The sequence below is a fragment of the Triturus cristatus genome, chromosome 12, assembly GCF_964204655.1.
Source record: "Triturus cristatus chromosome 12, aTriCri1.1, whole genome shotgun sequence".
Classification (NCBI taxonomy): Eukaryota; Metazoa; Chordata; class Amphibia; order Caudata; family Salamandridae; genus Triturus; species Triturus cristatus.
The window spans coordinates 527,988,895-528,009,492 of NC_140595.1; the positions used below are offsets into that span (position 1 = coordinate 527,988,895).

The 20,598-nt window shown below is 44.0% G+C and overlaps 1 protein-coding gene across 2 annotated transcripts in view; it reads right to left on the reverse strand.

Annotated features, from left to right (window-relative positions):
* The window catches only part of SLC12A3 (solute carrier family 12 member 3), a 297,158-nt gene extending 277,842 nt beyond the window's left edge, over positions 1-19,316 (reverse strand). The window contains exon 1 of one of the 2 annotated variants that reach the window (XM_085637358.1): positions 18,957-19,316. In XM_085637358.1, the coding sequence (XP_085493484.1) occupies positions 18,957-19,259 (303 nt within the window). In that variant the 5' untranslated portion in view covers positions 19,260-19,316. The remainder of the gene's footprint in view (positions 1-18,956) is intronic. The other variant, XM_085637357.1, reaches the window with a different exon arrangement.
* Positions 19,317-20,598: the final 1,282 nt, after the last annotated feature.

Consider the following 20,598-nt stretch of genomic DNA (forward strand, 5'->3'; position numbering starts at 1 on the left):
CAGTTTCCTGTTTGTTGTCTCTATTCATGACCTTCAGTGGTTATTGGACAAAGCAGACCCAACTCTTGGGTAATTGAGCCTTGCACAGAAAACAAGCATAGGCGTACAAGAACACAATTAAAGCTTAACAGTAATGTGACTTACAGATCAATGATTTAGCAGGTTTTGCTTGAAAAGAAGATTCTTTAGTGATTTGTGGAAAGGTGAAAAGTATATGTAACACAAGATAGAAATATTAAATTGTGTATTTATTTGGCTAGATGTTGTTTCTAAGTCTATATTTTATAAAAGATTATAAAAAGTAGTTTCAAATTTCAGCTTGCCCTTGAATAATATACATGTAACTGCGTGACCGTGCTTGTATTTCCATGTTAGGGCTATCGGCAGGGGCGTGGCTATCAATGGGGCATCAGGTGCAGTGGCTAACGGGCCAAGCGACTTAAGGTGCCTCAGAACATATTTGTTTAGAGAAACCTTTTCATTGGTGCATCACTAAAATCCCAGTGTTCTACTATATCAAGCCCTCCTTGGAACGGAATTTGTAGCGGTCCTGGATTCTGAACATTATTTATGAAATCTGAGAGAAGAAGCATCTTCTTTCAAGCAGGAGTTAGTTTGGACTCAAGCTGCCTACAGGGTTGGAATAACAGCTATTCAATTTACCCCCGTATGTTGCTTTCTGTTACTAGCATCTATGGGGAACTCAAATGCCTAGAGGTCTATGTTCCTCAGTAGTCATGGGAAAGAGGGATCCCAGATAAGTTAAAAACTAAAGAGGACCTTTAGGACGTGTCCTTTGTACCTTGACTGGCTGTATTTATGAAAAAGTGTAAGCTGCATCTGAAAATTCCGGCCTGCTATGAGGGAATTTAAATCTGCCAAATGTCCGCAATGGATGTCAATCTGGAGTTATATGGTCCCACTGAGCAAAACAAGCACTACACAAAATTTAAAAGATGGTGTTTTCTTTCACAAGACTGCGATGAAGAGTCGGATTGATTCTTATGAAAGAACAACATTGTGAAAGGGACATATCTGTCTTCTAGGATTAATTGACACAATCAACCACATCTTCCTGGCTCGTTTAACAGTGGGTATCGGCTTTGAAGACACTAGGCCTATTTTAGAGTTCAGCAGACAGGTTACTCCATCACAAGGATGACGAATATCCCGTCCGCCGTCTTACAAGTGCCATGAGATATAATGCACTTGTAATACGGTGAGCTGGAGATCCGTCTCGTTTGTGATGCAATATCCAGTCCGCTGGACTCTAAGTCAGACCCATTGTTCTTCAATGGTTTCAATCGTGCCTCTAACCCATTTTAACAAGTGAAAACCTTCACCTCATTATCTATATTCACTCCATTATCATGTGTTGTGCCATGAAGCTCTAGCCAGCCCCCCCCCCCCCCAACCCATCATCCTGCTCAGTCTTTACACTGAACAATTAGGATAGCCCTTGCAGGAGCATAATGTTGCCTTTCCCTAATAAGCAAACGATATCCAGCCTTGCCTGAAAATCACCATCTATGAATCCTAGGGAACATCAGACACTTCTTGCCCAATGGCCAAAAAACTGATCCAAGTCCTGGCCATACAAGACTTGACTGTGTGAAATGTTCTTTCCACCAGCCTCCCAAAATCCAAAAATTGATTTTTCACTCAGCTGTACAATACATAACCAGAACAAGACGGCACGACCACAGCAACCATGTTGTAGCAGCTTTTAATTGGCTACCTATAGAAGCATGCAGCATTTTTATGACTCCATGCCTCATGTATGAGGCTCTTCATTTGGATGTCCTCAAACATCCGAGAAACAAACTTACCATTGCTAGAGGAAGCTAAGATATCAGAGGAAAGAACTTCATTTTGTGCTCTCTAATTTCAAGAAGTGCCTGGCTAGGGAAGGGGCTCTACAAATCTGGCTCTTCCTATCTACTAATAACCAAATGACGTCCTCCTTCAGCTTGATCAAAACTAAATTAAGCAAAAACGAAGATCTTCCTACCGCGCATAAACTCAACGACTCACTAATCCATAGGCAGCCACCACCTACTTTCCTGAAAGAAAGCAACATCAATAAGAACTTGTTTTCTAGACCCACATTTGCTGATATACAGTTTTGACGCTGTACTACATGACCGAGTTTTCCAATACCATTACACCATTAGCAATGCTGCCCTCCTTCTTCTCCCCTCACTGTGTCAATGTGTGGGGCTGTGCCAGCGGTTATCTGCGGCTTCTCTATCTAAAGTGTCCTCTCACTCTCACCCGAGGATCACAACCGCACAGTCCCAAAAATATATGTAAATAAATAAAATTGCCAGTGTCCTCCAGGTACAGAGCGAATTTATAGAGCATATTCAAGACACTGACTCCGCAGCAGTCATCAAGGTACAACTTCTGCCTAACTGTCTTATATGAAACCTCATTGCCCAATCTGCAGTTTACATTTTTATTTGATGGAAGAAACCACCTTTGAAGAGAACTCTTTTGACTGTGGACAACCTCCCATCCCTGTTCACCCATGCGCACTCCCGAATCAGATTACTTTTCACTAAGAAGTCAGATAGAGGCAGTGAGTGTGTTTTTTTAAATCATCTCTACATTTTTTCCTACAGACTTCCATTCGCTTTTATTGGGACGGTTAAACTTATTTTCCTACTTTCCAATTGTATCTTTTCACCTGATCTTTTCTGGCTAGAAGTTAATTTTTTTTTCTTATTCTCTTTTACTTGATTTAGCCTTAGCTTCTGTATTCATCAACTCCTTTGCTATTTTATGTGCCTCATCCTTCTACCCAACACCCCATACTTCCTGTGTGTAAGACTAGACCTGTGATTCAAAGGGATGAGACAAAGGCACTTTAAGCCTAGGTATCTTTGTTTTGCCCCTGCAGGGGGATCTGACCATGTTTTAGTGGAAGTTTATCTGAATCACCTAAATCATCTTTCGCTTGTTCCTCCACTGTTTGAAGGATTTCCTAGGATTGGCCGCTTTTAACTTCTAATTGTCCAAGGTGTATCTCCACGTGTGCATAAAATGAATTGCACTGCTACTAACAATATGGTTCTTTGTTACTGAAATAAGAGGATATGCAAAAGATTGGGACTCACACATTTGGCAAGTATAAGGATGATCAGTGGCTCGGCTGCAACACCAGCCAGCATATGCTGGGGATTAGCATAATACACAAGGAGCTTAAAATTAACATTTGACTTTAAATTAGTCTAGAAACCATAGTGGGCGATGTGTATGATAGTTAGTTGTTGTAATAATATAAAAACATATGATTAAAAAAAACACTGAGTTTAACCAGTTTTAGTTTACTGAGCTAACGCTATCTTGCGCCGCCCCACCATGCACTACTTATTACCTCACATATTACATCAGTCATGATATGTTAAATGACATCATTGATGACACCACTGATGTCATTATCCAACTGATATGACTTTTTGTTATTAGCTTTTCATAGTGGGAGGTATTTTGGGTACACAAAGACCCAATATTCCATAACATCTGCAGAATTTATGGGCAGATTCTTTAGCAACAATCGGAATATGACGCATAGTGGTGAAATCACCCACAAAGTAGAAATTATTTTACTTTTTTTTTTTTTTACTAGTATTGATGTGCGTAAGAAATGTAATGGCTCTATTGAAATTAATGGCCTCAGCAACTGTTACTGTTAAAAAAAAGGTTGGTTATTATTTGCCTTAATGAGATGTGTCTGTTAAATACATCATCTGGCCCAGAATTTTAAGTTCACTGCGTCACTTCTATAAATTAGCAAATTATAAGGCAGGCAGTACCAGTTGTTATGGGCAGCCCTCACAGCCCTGCTACGTACTATGCATCACGCATTAGAATACTGCATTTTAATGTGGGGTCCCGCACCACTGCATTAAAATGCATTATCACACATCTTTAGCGCTTCGACCACTTGCGCGCAGGTAACTTAAAGTTACTGCGGCAGTCGCACTGCATTATAGCAGCGCAGCGTCCGAGACTGACTTTATGTGCCGTGAAAACACAGCATATACGCCCACTTTGTGACTAGTGTCGCTTACATTTAGAGACAGTAAAGCAACGTCGTAGTTTAAATATGAAAGACTTAGCGAAAGAACGTGTGGAAAGAAGATGCGTCATTTACTGTCCTCTTGTGGCACCATCTAAAATATACTGTTGGAGCCCTGTCTGCTGCACGGAAGTGATGTGGAATACCTGTAATGTTAAAAGGTAACTGTACAGCTCAATCTACCAAGTACAAGCCTATTTTCCACTTGTCAAGTATAGATTCGACATATGACTTGATTCCTTCTGTACTTTCACCATTATGCAGGATGTTTTTGATGTCAATTTCCTTCCAACCTGGCAGGGGCCCCCAGGAGTTGCTGTGGACCCCCAGCGCCAATTAAAATTATAGGAAGGCGACATAATAAGAATTAATCATGATAATGCTTTAATGGTCCACGGTGTCCCTCTCATTGCTTAATACATATGTTCAACCATTAGCTTTTCTCTTCAGCATTTTTCACTCAAAATACTGCACATTTGCAGGTGGAGATAGAGCATAGACAGCTTGCTACGTGGATTCTTGCTTCAGGCCTATGTCCACCTAGATCAATTACAGTTATCTGAGTTCACTGGTAGCAAGACAAGGGCTTGCTTCTAACAGAAAAGGAAAATTAAAGACCTCCCCTGATAAGCTAGAGCAGTTGGGTCTCTCACCAACACTGTAAGAGACCGTAGGGTGATTTTAAACAAAGATCTAACTCTGATCCCTTAAAAAAAAAAGATCAATACATGCACATTCCATGTAAGAATACAGAAAGGTTCTTCAACTTTACACCTTCAAGAATGCAAAGTTGTAGTAACCTTGGCAACACTCTCTTCAACACTGGAATTTCGCAACAGTATTTATCCGGGTTTTTAAAAAAAACACTTTGAGTGCGCTTAGGTGGACAACCAATGCAGCAGCTTGCTTAAAAATGTGAACACGCAAGTAGGACCACAGTTCCTTAAGGCGTGAAAGAGCTTTGCTAGCTTTATAACAAAATAACATTAATTATGTATGTATCTTTCACACAGTTTGGTTTATTAAATTGGTAATCCTTCATAGCAAACTCACTAAATAAATAGTCTCCAGATGGGGTTTTTGACAACAATGAATGTTACAATGTTTGTGATTCTACACAAACAGCAAGAGGGAGATCTGGTAGAAGAGCCTTGTCAGTCACAGCTTCCAGACTTTTGGGAACTCCATACACAACCAGGGAAAAGATAAAAAAAAAATCTTTCAACCCGGAGCTGAAATCCCTCCCAATTCCAAGAGCAAACTCTTTTTATCCACAAAATCAATAACGTTAACAGCCAACCATGGAGTACACCACAGTTAACAAAACCAAAGCCATTAAAAAAGTATGCGCTATGAGGTAGTCCTACAGTTCATATATGATCATGCAGTAATCTAAAAAAAGGTTTGACCTTTTGTAGTTATCACTCATTCTGTCAACATGGTTATGACGAGTACCACTAAGTTAGGTGCTAACACCAACTGGTACTAGCACCTTAAGAATTAACGTTTAAGAAAAGTGCAAAAAGTGTACTCAATGCAATCTTTCCTTTAGGGGATGATCGTGTCGAGAGAGTCAATCAAAGGAGATCTAATCTTAAAATGTCATTAAGGGAGTAGCATCTCAGACTGATTTAAGGGCAGGATGAAAAGAACATGTACCACGCATGTTCACAGAACTGTATTTTATGAGGATAGCTGTGAGTTACTGCTTTTGTCACAGAAATCCTATTGTTACTTGTGGAACTTCTGCGCACAGCACCTGCTGCTAAGCTGATGGCGTGGAGGGTGCTTTGTGTAAATTACATGGGTTTAAAACTAACTGGTAGTATGTACATATGGACTTTAATAGTACATTGCTTATTTTATAATGCAAGTCACAGCATGTTGCATACAGGATTTTCTTTTGTATTTAACTGCACGTCTGCATTTTTGCATAGAACTTTAATAAAGTACTGCCTCTGAAAGACTTGTTTAATATCATGGTTACACATTTATTTTACAGTACAGTCAGACTATAAGGGCACTGTGTTAGTGCCCTTTAGTGCTTAATTTTAGCCTGTGGCTTGTGGTGCTCTGCAATGGCACTACATTGTTGGCACTGGCACCTAATTTTCAACAATGGCACTTATGTCAGCTGCCACATGGTGGCGCTGTTTGCAGAATTTAGAGATGAGCAGAACAGCAATTGTTTATTAATTCATTATACATTCAAAACAACTAATATCTGCCGCTCTCGCTATTTTTTGCAGCTTTGGGTGACCTGGAATAGGCTGAATTGTCACACTTGTAGCAGTGTGCTGGTTAGTAGTTGTGTAGGTACTGTCATTGGCAACGCTGGCAGTGACAATGGGTGGTGCAAGCAGCAGAGGCCTCCTGACAAGAGCCCTGGTACTTTTTTTATTTTTTACAAATTAAGCACTGGTGCACTTCCATTTCTAGTCCTTTGCAGCAGTTTTGTGATCTTCTCAGAGTTTTTCGTTGCTCAAATGGGTGTAATTTCTGATATTTAACTGTTTCCCTGGATTTCATTGCTTGATTTTGTTCGTGAGAAAGTGTCACTCTAAGTGTCACACATTTTTTCCTTGAATGTCACTCATAACTCCACTGAAGCTATGAAAATATCACACATAGGCAATCTGAAACCTAGGCAGCTATGTAAAAATACCCTATACATGGTCCCGAAATGAGCAGAATGGTGTACACTGTTTTAAGAACGGTTTTAATCATACTGCGATTTGCGCTGTCAGTAAGTAAGTCCGTCATACATTATACATTTTACAGCAATGTATGCCTAAGAATTTCAGTAAACTTTGGTATTAAATATCTCAAATTATATAAATCTCCATTTTTTATAGAAATTGTCTGTACTACTACATAACAACTCTTTCACTTCAGCATGTATACAAACTTTCACAGGAGAATAATGTATTGTAAGGAGAACCTTTAGTTTTCCTGACATCTTTTTGGTAAGAGGCCTTTGAATTACAGCACAACCTATTTGAAGCATACGTCTGCAACTCACACCAGTAGCTCTTGGTCTCTACTGTGCTTTAATGAAGTACTGCTGGCACTTAAAACTTCACTGGTAGCTAAAGTGTGCACCATGCATGTTTCACCATACTGAATGTGACTAGTCTCCAGTGCTACACTGTTTCTATTTGTGGAACAGTAGCTTGGATGATGTCATCAGTGACATGATCACTGATGTCATGAATCATGTCATTTTACCATGTCATGAGTGATGTAATTTGTGAGGTCATAAGCAGTGCATGGTGGGGACGCAAGTTATAATTACCTCAGTACACTATAACTGGTACATTTCAGTGTCTTTTTTTATATATATTCATTTTAAAATGTTTACAAGATCTAACTACAAGGACACATTAAACTTTCTTTTTTTTCAGTAACTTTCTAGGGTTTTTTAAACGTAAGCTAAAATCTTATTACCTTACCTCCCTAGAACGTCACTTTACCCTTTATTTCAGCGACTTTCTGCATTTTTGTACATCCTGCAACTCTCCCACTGAGCACAGCTTTTGCCCATACATGGCAGAGGGTTGGCCACAGGGCTGGCCTCCAGCTTCGCCCTGCATCCAACACCCCAAGGGTGGGCAATCCTCTGCCAGACAGAGCCTGAGGGCTTATGCGGCAGGGTTTTGCCCCAGAGCCTGGCCTGCAACAAAGCCCTGCACTCTGCCCCTAGAACAAAGCAAACCCCTTGCAGCGTTGGAGGTTTGGAGCAGGGCATGGCCTGCAGCAAAGCCCTGCACTATACCCCTAGAACAAAGCAAACCCCTTGCAGCGTTGGGAGGTTGGGAGCAGGGCATGGCCTGCAGCAAAGCCCTGCACTATACCCCTAGAACAAAGCAAACCCCTTGCAGCATTGGAGGTTGAGAGCAGGGCATGGCCTGCAACAAAGCCCTGCACTATACCCCTAGAACAAAGCAAACCCCTTGCAGCGTTGGGAGGTTGGGAGCAGGGCATGGCCTGCAACAAAGCCCTGCACTATACCCCTAGAACAAAGCAAACCCCTTGCAGCGTTGGGAGGTTGGGAGCAGGGCATGGCCTGCAACAAAGCCCTGCACTATACCCCTAGAACAAAGCAAACCCCTTGCAGCGTTGGGAGGTTGGGAGCAGGGCATGGCCTGCAACAAAGCCCTGCACTATACCCCTAGAACAAAGCAAACCCCTTGCAGCGTTGGGAGGTTGGGAGCAGGGCATGGCCTGCAACAAAGCCCTGCACTATACCCCTAGAACAAAGCAAACCCCTTGCAGCGTTGGAGGTTGGGAGCAGGGCATGGCCTGCAACAAAGCCCTGCACTATACCCCTAGAACAAAGCAAACCCCTTGCAACATTGGAGGTTGGGAGCAGTGCATGGCCTGCAACAAAGCCCTGCACTATACCCCTAGAACAAAGCAAACCCCTTGCAGCGTTGGAGGTTGGGAGCAGGGCATGGCCTGCAACAAAGCCCTGCACTATACCCCTAGAACAAAGCAAACCCCTTGCAGCGTTGGAGGTTGGGAGCAGGGCATGGCCTGCAACAAAGCCCTGCACTATACCCCTAGAACAAAGCAAACCCCTTGCAGCGTTGGAGGTTGGGAGCAGGGCATGGCCTGCAGCAAGGCCCCACATCCAACCCTCAGCAATTAACGCCATCCATAGAACAGAGTCGAATTTGAGTTTTTTCAATTTTACAGTTTATCAAAACGTTATTTGCAGTTCTCTACTACTGCTTTTTTATGATTTTTTTTGTTTTTCTTATCTGTTAACAGCTTTTAACTACTGTTTTTGAGAGAAAAATTGATTTGGTGTTTCCATTTTTTTTTTATTACTGCTGATATGTTTTACTTAAGTCTTTGTGGTCTTTTTGCAGGTGCCCTGGAATATATTCTTCTGTTACTTTAACCACAGGCTACAACTTTCTGACAGGGTCTGCATTACATTCCAAAATGTTGCAAGTTTTTCTTCCTCTTCTTGTTACAGCACTTGTTCCGGAGCAGTTGGTTGTCTTTCGATGGCTCATTTCTTATGCACCTCTGCACGCACTACAGTGTTTGGGTACACAGTCCTCAAGTGCTTCCACATTCCAGTGGTTTCCAGTTCCCATTGAATATTGGCCAGTCTTTCCTATTTGGAGCACCGCTAGGCAAAAAGAGCGCATCACCTCCTGTGTACTCATTTTTTCTCACCAGTGAGTTTGAGAGCACATTGACGTCAACATCTTCTGGTGGCGAACATTGCTTAGGCATGGTGGATGATGCACTTGGTTTGTGCTGCTCTCCAGTTCTGTCTGAGACCATCTTCTGGTGGCGAACATTGCTTAGGCATGGTGGATGATGCACTTGGTTTGTGCTGCTCTCCAGTTCTGTCTGAGACCATGGTGGCTTCAGACTATTTGTACTGCCAACTGTCTAATTCAAACATCAGTTCCAGTAATGGTGGTTAACATAATCATTTGTGGTTGATTCTAAAGGGCCTGGGCTTTCTTTTTGAGCAGTGTCTCCTGAGTACTTTATTCAAATGATTTCTTTCATTTTTTTTTTAACCTCCCATAAGTACCGGGGTACTCACAGAGCCAATGAGAGAAGCCAGTGGGAATCTCCTGTGGGTTGTACTTCCTGTTCATGGTTCCGCTGGAGTACCAGAGGGCCCGCTATTTAAAAAAAAGCTGTGTTCACTATGAGGGAGTAGTTTTATTTAAATTTTGAGCCCATAGATTTTCTCACAGGACCAAATAACAAACGTGTCCTGAATGGTTCGGTGGAATTTCAGCGTTTCGCTGTACCGCAGTGCCAAAATAACGGACAATGGTACCCATGAAAGACAGAGAAATAGCATCTCATTAGCTAATGTCATTTGTTTATTATATAGACAGGAATGTTCTGCACTCAACCCCAAGTGGGCAGCCAACCCAACTTGCACTGCAGGATATGGCCAGTGGGCAGCCTTATGCCTAATAACCTGGGGGCAGCCTACACCCTGGCACACACAGTGTGCAGCTGTGCCCGAAGTGGGGTTGGCTGCAAGGCCTGACCTTGTCCCAGTCCATTCCAGTTTCTCCTGTTCTCCAAAGGAAAATTAACAAGCATTGACTATGTCTCGCTTATGAAAGCTATTGGCTAAAAGTTTTTTTTTTTTAAAAGAGTTATTACACGGGCAGCAATAATGTGCTTTTAGGAAAAAAGGGAATTAGCACGGACTGCATCATAGAGCTCTTTTAATTATTATTTTTAGACGTGTGCTCCTCATCCCCCCTTGTCTGTCTTCCCCCCACTCGCATCCTTCTCTCCCACCCTCCCTCCCTGTTGGGATGTATGACATTACAACGCAGGTTTTTACCACGCGTGCAGTTACATCGCATGCATTACATGCATGCGATGTTACAACGCTATGCCATTCCAACGCAAGTCTTTACATCGACTTGCGCTAGATGGCGTGCTAACATTAAAAAAGTGTAATTTACTATTCCAACTCCAGTCCACTTAACAGTAGGGAAGGTGTTGGGATAGTAAACTACACTATTTGTAATGTTAGCACGCCATCTAGCGCAAGTCGATGTACAGACTTGCGTTGTAATGGCATAGCGTTGTAACATCGCATGCGTTGTAACGCATGCGATGTAACTGCACTGCGTGGTAAAAACCGCGTTGTAATGGCTGTTCCCCCCCTGTTGCCTTGTCCCACAACCCACTATTCTGTTTGTTGGAGAGAAACAAACAAGGGAGTGAGTATGGGGTGATGCAATACAGAGAGAAGGAGGGCGGGAGAGTAGGACATGGGTAGGGGTGGGGACTGGCAAAAAGGGATGAGGGAGCACGTGGACAATAGAGAAGGGGCAGAAGGGGCTGGGAAAGCACTCAGATAAAGAAGGGTAGGGAGAAGTGGCTCGGAGAAGCACACTGACAATGGAGGTTGGACCGGAGGAGCTGGGGGTGGTATACAGACAATTGAGGGTGGGTGAGAGGCACTGGGGGAAGCACACAGACAACAGGTGGGCAGGAGGGGGCTGGAAGAGAAACAAGGAGATGGGGATTACATAAGGGAGGCAGCTGTAGAACAAACACACTCTGATAGAGTGTCTAAACAAAAAGGAAAAAAGTAGCACCTGAAAAAGAAAGCAGTGGAAGGGCACAGTAAAGCATCCATGCTCCAGGGGAGGAACAACACAAGATGAAGAAGGAAAGCCTACAGAGGCTGACGAATAAGAAGCAAGCAAATGAGAGTGACAATGAAGCCAACCAATGGTAAGCAATAGGTGGCCTTTAACCCAACGGAAAGGTAAAATAAGGTCTCGTAAGAGACACCACATGAGCTGCCTTAGGCAAGACCTAAAAATGAGGTCAACCAAGCATGGCCTAATGACATTAAATTAAACTCAATAACTTCTAACCAAGTCTTGCTTCCTACACGAAATCGAAATCGCTTAGTTTCTATGTAATCTTTAGTCTCTGTTTAAAATTCCACATTGAATTAAAAAAGCACAAACTGTATGGTACCAATTGGTGCTGCTCAGAAAAACTCCTTCCTCCTAGCATCAGAACACCAAACCACAGATTGTGAGACTTTTTAAGGAAAGGACAAGTTACCAATTGCCCAAGCCCCTTACATTCCAAGACCCCACGGGCAGTGAACTTTGTCTCTAGATGAGCTCTGTGTTTTCTATTTCTTTCCTATCCTCTTTCTTTCTATCATCCTCTACCTAATATCACAGCAAGTCAATGCAGAAGGGTTTTGCTAAACATGTATACCAAAGTACCTGTATTTACTACAACACAACTAAGTTTAACTAAACCTCGTAACAGAAATGCCAATGTAGTTGCTTATAAATGTAATAAAATGCTTTGAAATGGAAAACCTCTCTAGCCTACTGCTAGCACTTAAACATTCTTTATCACCAGTGAGATTAAGGATTTTTGGGGTCCTGGACAAGATACATTTCAACAGGCTTTCACTTGACCCTGTTAAAATCTACCATACTGTTTGCCACCAAGTGGGCTTGAATTAGTAGAAAATGGGTAACAAAATTCAACTTTCCTCCGCACAAGGGCACCCAAAATATGCCTTGCTCGTGTGTAGGAAGGTGGAATCTGACTATATGGTTGCCCCCACTTTTTTCCTGGTGTTTGAATGGTTTTTGACTAGTCTGGCTGGGATCCTGTTATCCAGGACCCCAGCCTATCTGCTTACTCCCTTAAACAACTTGGTGTGCATATTAGATGCACTAGTGATTGGATACTGTGGTACCTTATGAGCCCCTAGTATATGGTACCTTAGGTACCTAGGGCATTGGTACTTCACAGGCCTACCAGGAGCTGCAGCATGTATTATGCCACCCCTGGGAAGCATTCACAATCTGACACCACAGGCCTGCTACTGCAGCCTGTGTGAGGTTGTGTTAGCACTCCTCACTGAGGTATAGGTTCCTATATCTCACCATACACACACATATAAACCTATCAGCCACCCCTCTTGCAGGCCCTAAAAATCCTGAGGGCAGGGTGCTTGGTTTACTATGTGAGGGGGTGCTTCTGCATGAGCAGGACCCCTCTGCAGCTGGCAGAGTCTATTATCTGCTGCTGTTTGTGGATGCGGTTAAAGCATATACTCTTAAGTGCATTATAACCTCGCAGTAAATGCTAACTTTGGAATTAATGCATCAAAACATGTCGTGTTTGGTGTCAAACAACTTGGAATCATACCCCCACACCAGTAACTGGTGTGGGAGTATGATCCACCCTTCTAGAGGGGATGACATGTACCCACTGTACTAAACGGTAGAAATCTCCTAGAGCCCTGGCATCACAAAATGGATGCCACCAGCACAGACACTGGGCTGCCCTCCTGCTGCTGACCGAAACTCGCAGTGGAGGAAGCCCAACAAACGGTATCCTGTCACAGGGAGGTGTCACCACCTCCCAGACAGGATTTAGTGTATTGGAGCTGGGTGGGTGCACTCTTAGAGTGCTTTGAAGTCCTGCGCTGGGGGAGCAGTAGGCTCCTCTGTGCATATGCCAGCTCAAACCGGTTCAGGGGCTACCTGCCCCTGCTCTGGCGCGAAACTGGACAAAGGGAAGTGGGTGTAACCACCCACTACCCTGACCCTCCTAGAGGAGTGGACATAGAGCTAGTCCCTCCCCTATCTTCACTATAAGATAGCAAGCATTGCCAATGCAATTCAGATTAACCCTGGACGATGCTCTACAAAGAAGAATCCTGGCCCTTCAATGTTCCACTATCTCTGGAAGACTGAAGAATCTCCCTTGGAGTCAAGGAGTGACTCCCCTGCTTGGCAGGCACCAGTAACTTTGATCAACGGTTGCAAATGTCACCGCTCCCGCCAGAGTCCGAAGTCCCTGCATCCCCTGAAGCAGATTTCCTGACTTCTCGATGGCCATTTTGAGTCCCCAGTGAAGCTGTGGCATCTGGACCCCACGAGTGACGAGGAACAGCAATACCAGGGAACCGTGCACTGATTGCGAGTGCAAACCCTAAACAACTTTCTACGAACTTGTGCTTTGGACCATCTATAGTCCAAGTCCCTAGCAGGTCTGGTACCAAAAATCAGCGGCCTACCCCATCTCGAGTGACCGTGGGCTCCTGTGGAACTTTTCCTGCAAAGGCGTCTTCGCGGTTACTTGCCCGTTGGCTAGTGACTCTCCCGAAGACTTTCTAACCAACTTCAAGGGCTCTCCTGGTTGCTCCGGGCCTGCCCTCATTTACCCTTGCTGGGTAAGTCCATCAGACCTTGCTGGTCTGCATCACCGTCAATCTTCACTCCACACGAGACTTGCAGTTGCCAAGGTTTGTTGGCTCCAATCCGATTGCCAACACTGTCATCAGCTGCAGACATTGTGGGACCTTCCGAATCCAGCTGCTGGTCATTGTCGATCTCTCCTGGACCTCGTGAGCAAAGAGACAAATCACCATCGATGACCTGAAGCGACGCGACATCAGTGGTCATCCATCCTGCTGGCCACCGGTCACTGGCAAGTGACTTTGAACTCTGTCCCCTCAATTTTCAGGTCCTCTTCAACTTCAATCCATCTTCGGATTCCAGCGGACACCTCTCCAGTCGTCACAAGCAGCAAGTCTTCAGTGCTCTCCATTGAAAACAGCATCGCCAGGCCAACTTCTCACACCGTGCCCTCAAAATTCTTAAATTGACCCTGCACAGCCCCTTAAGGACTAGGATGCACGTCCTGAAGGTCACACGTTCTCTTTCTCTCTTCAAAGCAGTGCTCCATGAGACAGCTCGCGTCATCACAAAGACTCACACGTACAGGACCACAGAGAGCCTCACGAATCTGCACTGAGCAACGTAACACTTGGACCGACCAATCTGTTCAACGTTACTAAGAAATGTGTGCACTTTTCACAGGGAGAGACATTTAAGCAATGAGACTGGCACTAAGGCCTGTGTAGCCAAATACAGACGGATAAGGAAAGTTTATCCTTGATGTCAAAGATATTACTTAAATGCCTGACTGGTTCTTTTTCGGCTTCACCGGCAGCCATAAAAAAATGTCATCCCTTTTAGTAGGGCTTTTTAAAATAGAGCTTTTCAACTTGTTTAAGTAAATAAAAATAATACATTACCTTCTAATACCCCCCAAAGACAAACATTTGCACCAAACTTTACCTCGTGGTTCATATTATTTTACAAGGGCCCGTGATTGGGATTTATTGCTTAATCTCTTGTGTAGTCCTCGTTGCGCTGCCTCACGAGTGTATTTTAAATGGCCTTAGTCACAAAGTAATTGTAAACCACCCAATTAGTCAATAGAAACGTGTCAGCCTCTCCTCATTCTAACAAAGGTGCAGTTAAAAAATTTCTAGCACCAGAAGCAACGCTGATCATCTGTGCTCCTGGACTTTCAATAGTCAGCCTGGTGAAGGATGCCCCAGGAAGTGTCAAAACCCAAGCAGACGTCACTAAGCGAGCTGGCGCCCTTGGACTCTTGAGAGCGCGAGGAGGTCTCGTAAATGGCGTAAGTGCGTCAGCATGGCGCGCCACGTTGCCAGCCCCACCCCGTGCTTAATATCCACATAAGTAAGAACCAGGACCAAATATATACCTCAGAAGTACATTGCAGCTTGCACCATTCTTTGTCCCTGCCAGCACTAGCAAATGTCAATACCGACCCTACCTGCCAAGCATCACAGTGCAACAAATGTGACAATTTGGAATATTCCAGGTCATCAAAGCTGCAAGAATGGTCTGTGCACGCTTGTACTTTTTTTGTATGTGTGTATGTGTGTGTGTGTGTGGGTGGGTGGGTGGGTGTGGGGGGGTGTGGGTGTGTGGGTGTTTGTGTGTGTGTGGGTGGGTGGGTGGATGGATGGATGGGTGGGTGGATGGATGGATGGATGGATAGGTTAAACTCACTACCAATGTTCCCCGTTTAAGACAAGCTATACAACACCAACATGTGGTGGAATGTCATAAAAATGTGTTGGTGTTAAGAAACAAGTTCCCAAGCCTCGGTAAACACGACCACAAATAAGCAGAGGGGCCACCTGACTGCACACAGAAGTGAGCGGCGTGAAACCAAACAGCGCACATGCACTATGCGGAGCCGTCTGGCGAGTGGCCCACTGATTTGTTTTCGTCAGATGGGTGAGGGTGTAAGAGAGGTGCTGCAGGTCAGGGGTCCTGCCTACCACAGATTCGGTTCCATTTTCAACTTCAATGAGGTTAATAAAGCGTCCGTGTTAATGTCCTATGACTTACCGGTAATCCACATTACATCAACACCTAACTTACCGGTTCTATTCCTTATCTATGCGTGAGGACCAGGAAGGCTGGTGGGGAGGTAATAGACGCTCACTTCCAAAGCATCCCCAAGTGTAGGTCTAAGAGGGAGAGTCCACATGAAGGGACAAGGCCCTGAATCAGAAGGGGATGGACCCTGAAAGAATTGATGAATCTGGCCCACCTGTTATTCATGCAATTTGGAAAATGGTCAGTTCGCCATGAGCATGTCACAATAACAGAGATGTAAATTAGGCACTCTTGGAAAATAAAAAAGTGCTTGCATCATATGTACTGAGACATGCCCCTACAGTGCACGCACCCTACAAGCTGAACTGGTTATAGGGTCTAGAAGCGGCATTTCCACTGCCCTGCTCAATAATACCTATTTTATCAACCTCTGAAAGATGAATGGCTAAAGTGGCCATGCTGCAGTTCGAACCTCCAAGATGAAGATTGTACAAAAATCACAGCAGAAGGCACTCTCCCCACAGTGCTATCTTTTCGTTGAGACTTGGAAACTTAGCTTCTAAGCACACGTAGTGTACAGCCAAGTAACGAGGTCAAGGGATGCAGAAGACCACACTATGTCAGTGGCCGAGCTGGGAGTAAACTCATTTTATCCTAATGTTAACCAGCTCATGGAATGCTAGGCCGAACCTACCGTCACTGGGCACTAAATACATAATTTATACACTTTCAGCTGACCGTTTCAGATCATTACATTGCTTGAAAAACGCATGACGTCACAAATGTGTCCGACATTTGCAGAAACCGGGGCCTTTACATGTTTTTTTTATATGTTCTCCATTAATGTTCAGTGGTTCGACGGACGTACATTTCTATCGATCCAATTGTTTCCCCTTTGTGGTCAGTAAAATTATTGATCAAAGTGAAATGGACGCTGTTGTGACCGAATTTGGTACTCCACAAATAAGATTACGTCTGTCTCGGACTCTATACCACCCCACCCTTGCAATATTTCTAACAACTTTTTTCATAAAGTGTTATGACTTAGACATGCAATTGTTATAAATAATAGTTGTTAGTATTGCCAATGAAGTCTTACTCAATATGTTGACCTCAGAAGGATGAAGGGCTGGGTCAGAACCATCGTGTGGCACATATTTCTACTCAGCAGGCTCACGGATCCTCAGTACAAGTCAATGGCTAAGGGGCTGATGTACAAACAATTTTTTTCGACCACAAACGTTTTGATTCGGTGTTTGGGCAGATAAAAATGCTTTTTCATATAGACTAATCCCGTAGGTTGGTTCACAAAATTCTTCACTTGCAATTGGAGATCAGTCATTCATAAACCTGGCCCCTAAATTCGAATTTTATTTGCGAATGGATCCAATTCATGAGTTATGTGATAATGATCACACCCTTGCAGTTTCCCGTGAGAGATTCCTGCAGGTCAAATCTGCCAAAATTAATGGGAGAAGGCATGTAAAAAGGGCAACATATTCCGGATTTGGTGTGTTAAATACGGATTCTGTATGTTATGCCTCATTTTCAAGTTGGAAACTTGGAACAGGAGGTATTTACCACATGTGGGGAACACTTCACTCTGGGGTCATGGTATTTACCTCATGTGCTAAAATAAATACCCCACCCCACTCTGCCCAACTTGTATGGAGGGTCTCAAACTTAATTCTGAGCTCCACGTTTATGTCTTCCAATGATCAATACGTATCGGCAACACTTTTCTCCAAGCAGCACTTACAGGCACTCTTCTCCACCGAGTAACTCTGCCACTTGTGCACTCGCCATGGCATTGCCCCTACACTGAAATGACCAAAATCAGCATGCGGTATTCACAAAACACCTAAACAAATAAACACAGTGATGTTTCGCAGAAGCATGATAGGGTGAGCCTGTAGCATAAAAAGCACAAAGCCTATAGCGCCATCGTGTGAATTGTTAGCACAACTGCACCGCAGATTTCAAAAGGATTAATAAAAATAAACCATACATAACTCTGTAACAAATAAATCTTAGATTTGAGTGATAATGCTTGATATAAGCGGAAACACGCTAATAGGGCGGTCTTCGCTAATACTGACAGACGTTGCCTGTGTATAATGCATATCCCTTTTCGTTGGTGTTATCACGTTATTGTAGAATTTCTTGCATACGCCGGCCCTTCAGTGACTATACAGTGCGCGGATTTCAAACACATGATCAATACTTGTTAATTAATGTGTGTTTTAAGGCCCAACGCGTGCCTCCGCATCAGTCAACACACAAAGGCATTCTTGCCACGCATGACATTGACAACCCAACTGTGGACATAAAGAAACTCGAGGAGGCTTTGTGAGCAATAAGAAATCAAAAAGAAGGTGTTATGTTGTGCTCAACACTCGGGAATACCCGGTTTGCAAAGGTTCACAGTTTGAGGACAAGAGAAAAGTGAAACGCGGGGACACAAAGTAACTTGCCCGGAACTAGACAACGTACTTAAGTAGTAAGTAGAGAATCGAGCTCTGACCTCCAAGCCTCGGGTGGTGACGTAACTGATAGGTATGGTTAGAGCCCAATTAAACAATGTAACTCATAAAATGGCCGCAGAATGAGGGGCGGGCTGAGCCTGCCCTGCGTGTTGGCTTTGAGCTAAAGGCCTTCCTAGCACACCCCGTATCTGGGCCAGGCGCCTTCAGTTTTCTCACTGGCGTTCGTTCCTGTAGTTGTAGCAGGTAACACGCAGATCTGTGCAGCAGACTCTAAACACACAGAGCCTTCTTATTGTTCTTTGAACCTGTGACCTCCACGTAGCACACATATATCTGCAGTAGAAGCGCGACAGGCAGAGTTTTCTTGCGAGCATTTAAAGCTGGGAGGTGATAAGGCATACACGTGCGCATCACGTAGTTATATGATATATATGATTAAAGCCTACTATTTTAGAAGGCAGAAATCCACGTTGTCGCAGCAGCAGCATGTGCCCGTCACACTGAGCTTTCTTACTGTGACTTGTTTGGGAGGTGGGCAGGTTTCACCCCGGTCTCTGTAGCAAGTGCTCAGGACACTGAGCTATTTTAGTGCCGGTGCAAAGATCAGCGTAGCATGAGCATTAACCCACCGAGATGTCTCTCTCCGCGCTGCGCGTGCCTTACCTTCAGGCAGGAATGGAGGTCTGCCAGGGTGGGCCTAACCTTCTTGGTCTCGCCCGAAATCTCGGTGTTGGCATAGTGGTCGTAAGCGGGCACGACGTCCAGGGTGTTGTAGCCAAAGGTCCGCATATAGAGGGTGTTGCTGTGGGTGAGGTTGTTGGCGTGGAAAGTGTCGTAGGGGACATTTTCGGCCTGGGCGTAGGCGGCCTTGCCGCTGTCCTCCGCGCCGAGCAGGGTGCTGATGGTGAAGCGGCCATGGGCTGAAGCGGGCTCCACCGTAATCTCGGTCATGGGCAGTTCCGCCATTGCATCCTCCCCCCAGGCTGCGGCCTACTCCTCGGTCCGGACAAATGACTTGCGCAACTGGTGGGCAAGAGGGTTTTATACCGGGGGAACCGGAGTGAACCACCCGGCCCTGAATCACCACGGAACCAGGAAACCAGGCTCAGCCCTAGCTAGACTCCATCAGGAGGGCTGTAGCCCAGGGCGCTATAAAACGGCACGCACACCGGCCCCCCTGACCACGGGCGACTGATGCCTTGACTGATAACAGGTTTTCGATTAAGTTAAAACAGCAGATAAACGAGGAATGCAGGTGTTTGCCACACAAGCCAACCACGGTACACGCTGTTCCATGATAATTAGAAATGAAAAAAAACAGAAATAAAGTTAATGGGGAACGCATGTGATGCCTCCCATCAGAAGAGGTGCTTTATATATAGATACGTTTATGTAAGTGAGGGGGAAATGCGCCATATGTAAAAAGTATGGAGAACAAAGAAAGTGACCTTCAAATAAAATTAAAGGCAGATAAACAGAGCAGGGGACAGGAAGGGAGAGACAACTTGGTCTATGTAGACAAAGGGAAGACCACAGCGGCCTTGTCTGCCATAACTATTATAACTTGATGTGATGCTTTTTAAGTAACATATGCATGTGAGGACACATGTAGTGACCTATTGCATTTTTAGTTTTCTATGTGCTTACAATGTTTAGAAGTGAACGTCTTCAAACAGCCATAGGGGGAAAGTTAGTATTACTTAGACCAGAAGTTCCCAAAAGTTGTAGGACCAAAACTCGATTTTTAGAACAACAAACATTTGTGACCCACCAGATTTAATGGACATAAGGCGGGCAACTTTTTATGTGACTAAAGCATCGTGTGGGAGCACACTGTCATATATACAGGTAGCATATTTTCCATTAAAATTGTCACCAAATTTGCACAGATATACAGTTTTACTGATAAAAACCATACAGGGCACAAATGATAATGTGTGGAATTCCGTTTTCAGTGAATATGTATAATTTGGGTACCATCAAGTAAAGAGTCTTGATTTGTTTTGATCACATAAAATCTTTAGTTCCACCACAGAATTACAAAACAAATGTGCTTCAATTTTGCTTTCCTAACTGCTGAACGTGTCAGATAATTTGCAAGTATTTAAATTTTGTCGTATGTTACAAAAACCCGACATTCTACTGCCTTTCCTTTCACACAACTGTACCCCAGCAAGATTGTCACATAATTCACTTTACTTTTCTTTCACTGACCACAAAGTTGGAGGAGTTTGTAAACACCAATCCCCATGTTAAATTAAGCAGCAATTTGTCAGAAGACCTAGCCTGACATCAGAAGTCTGTA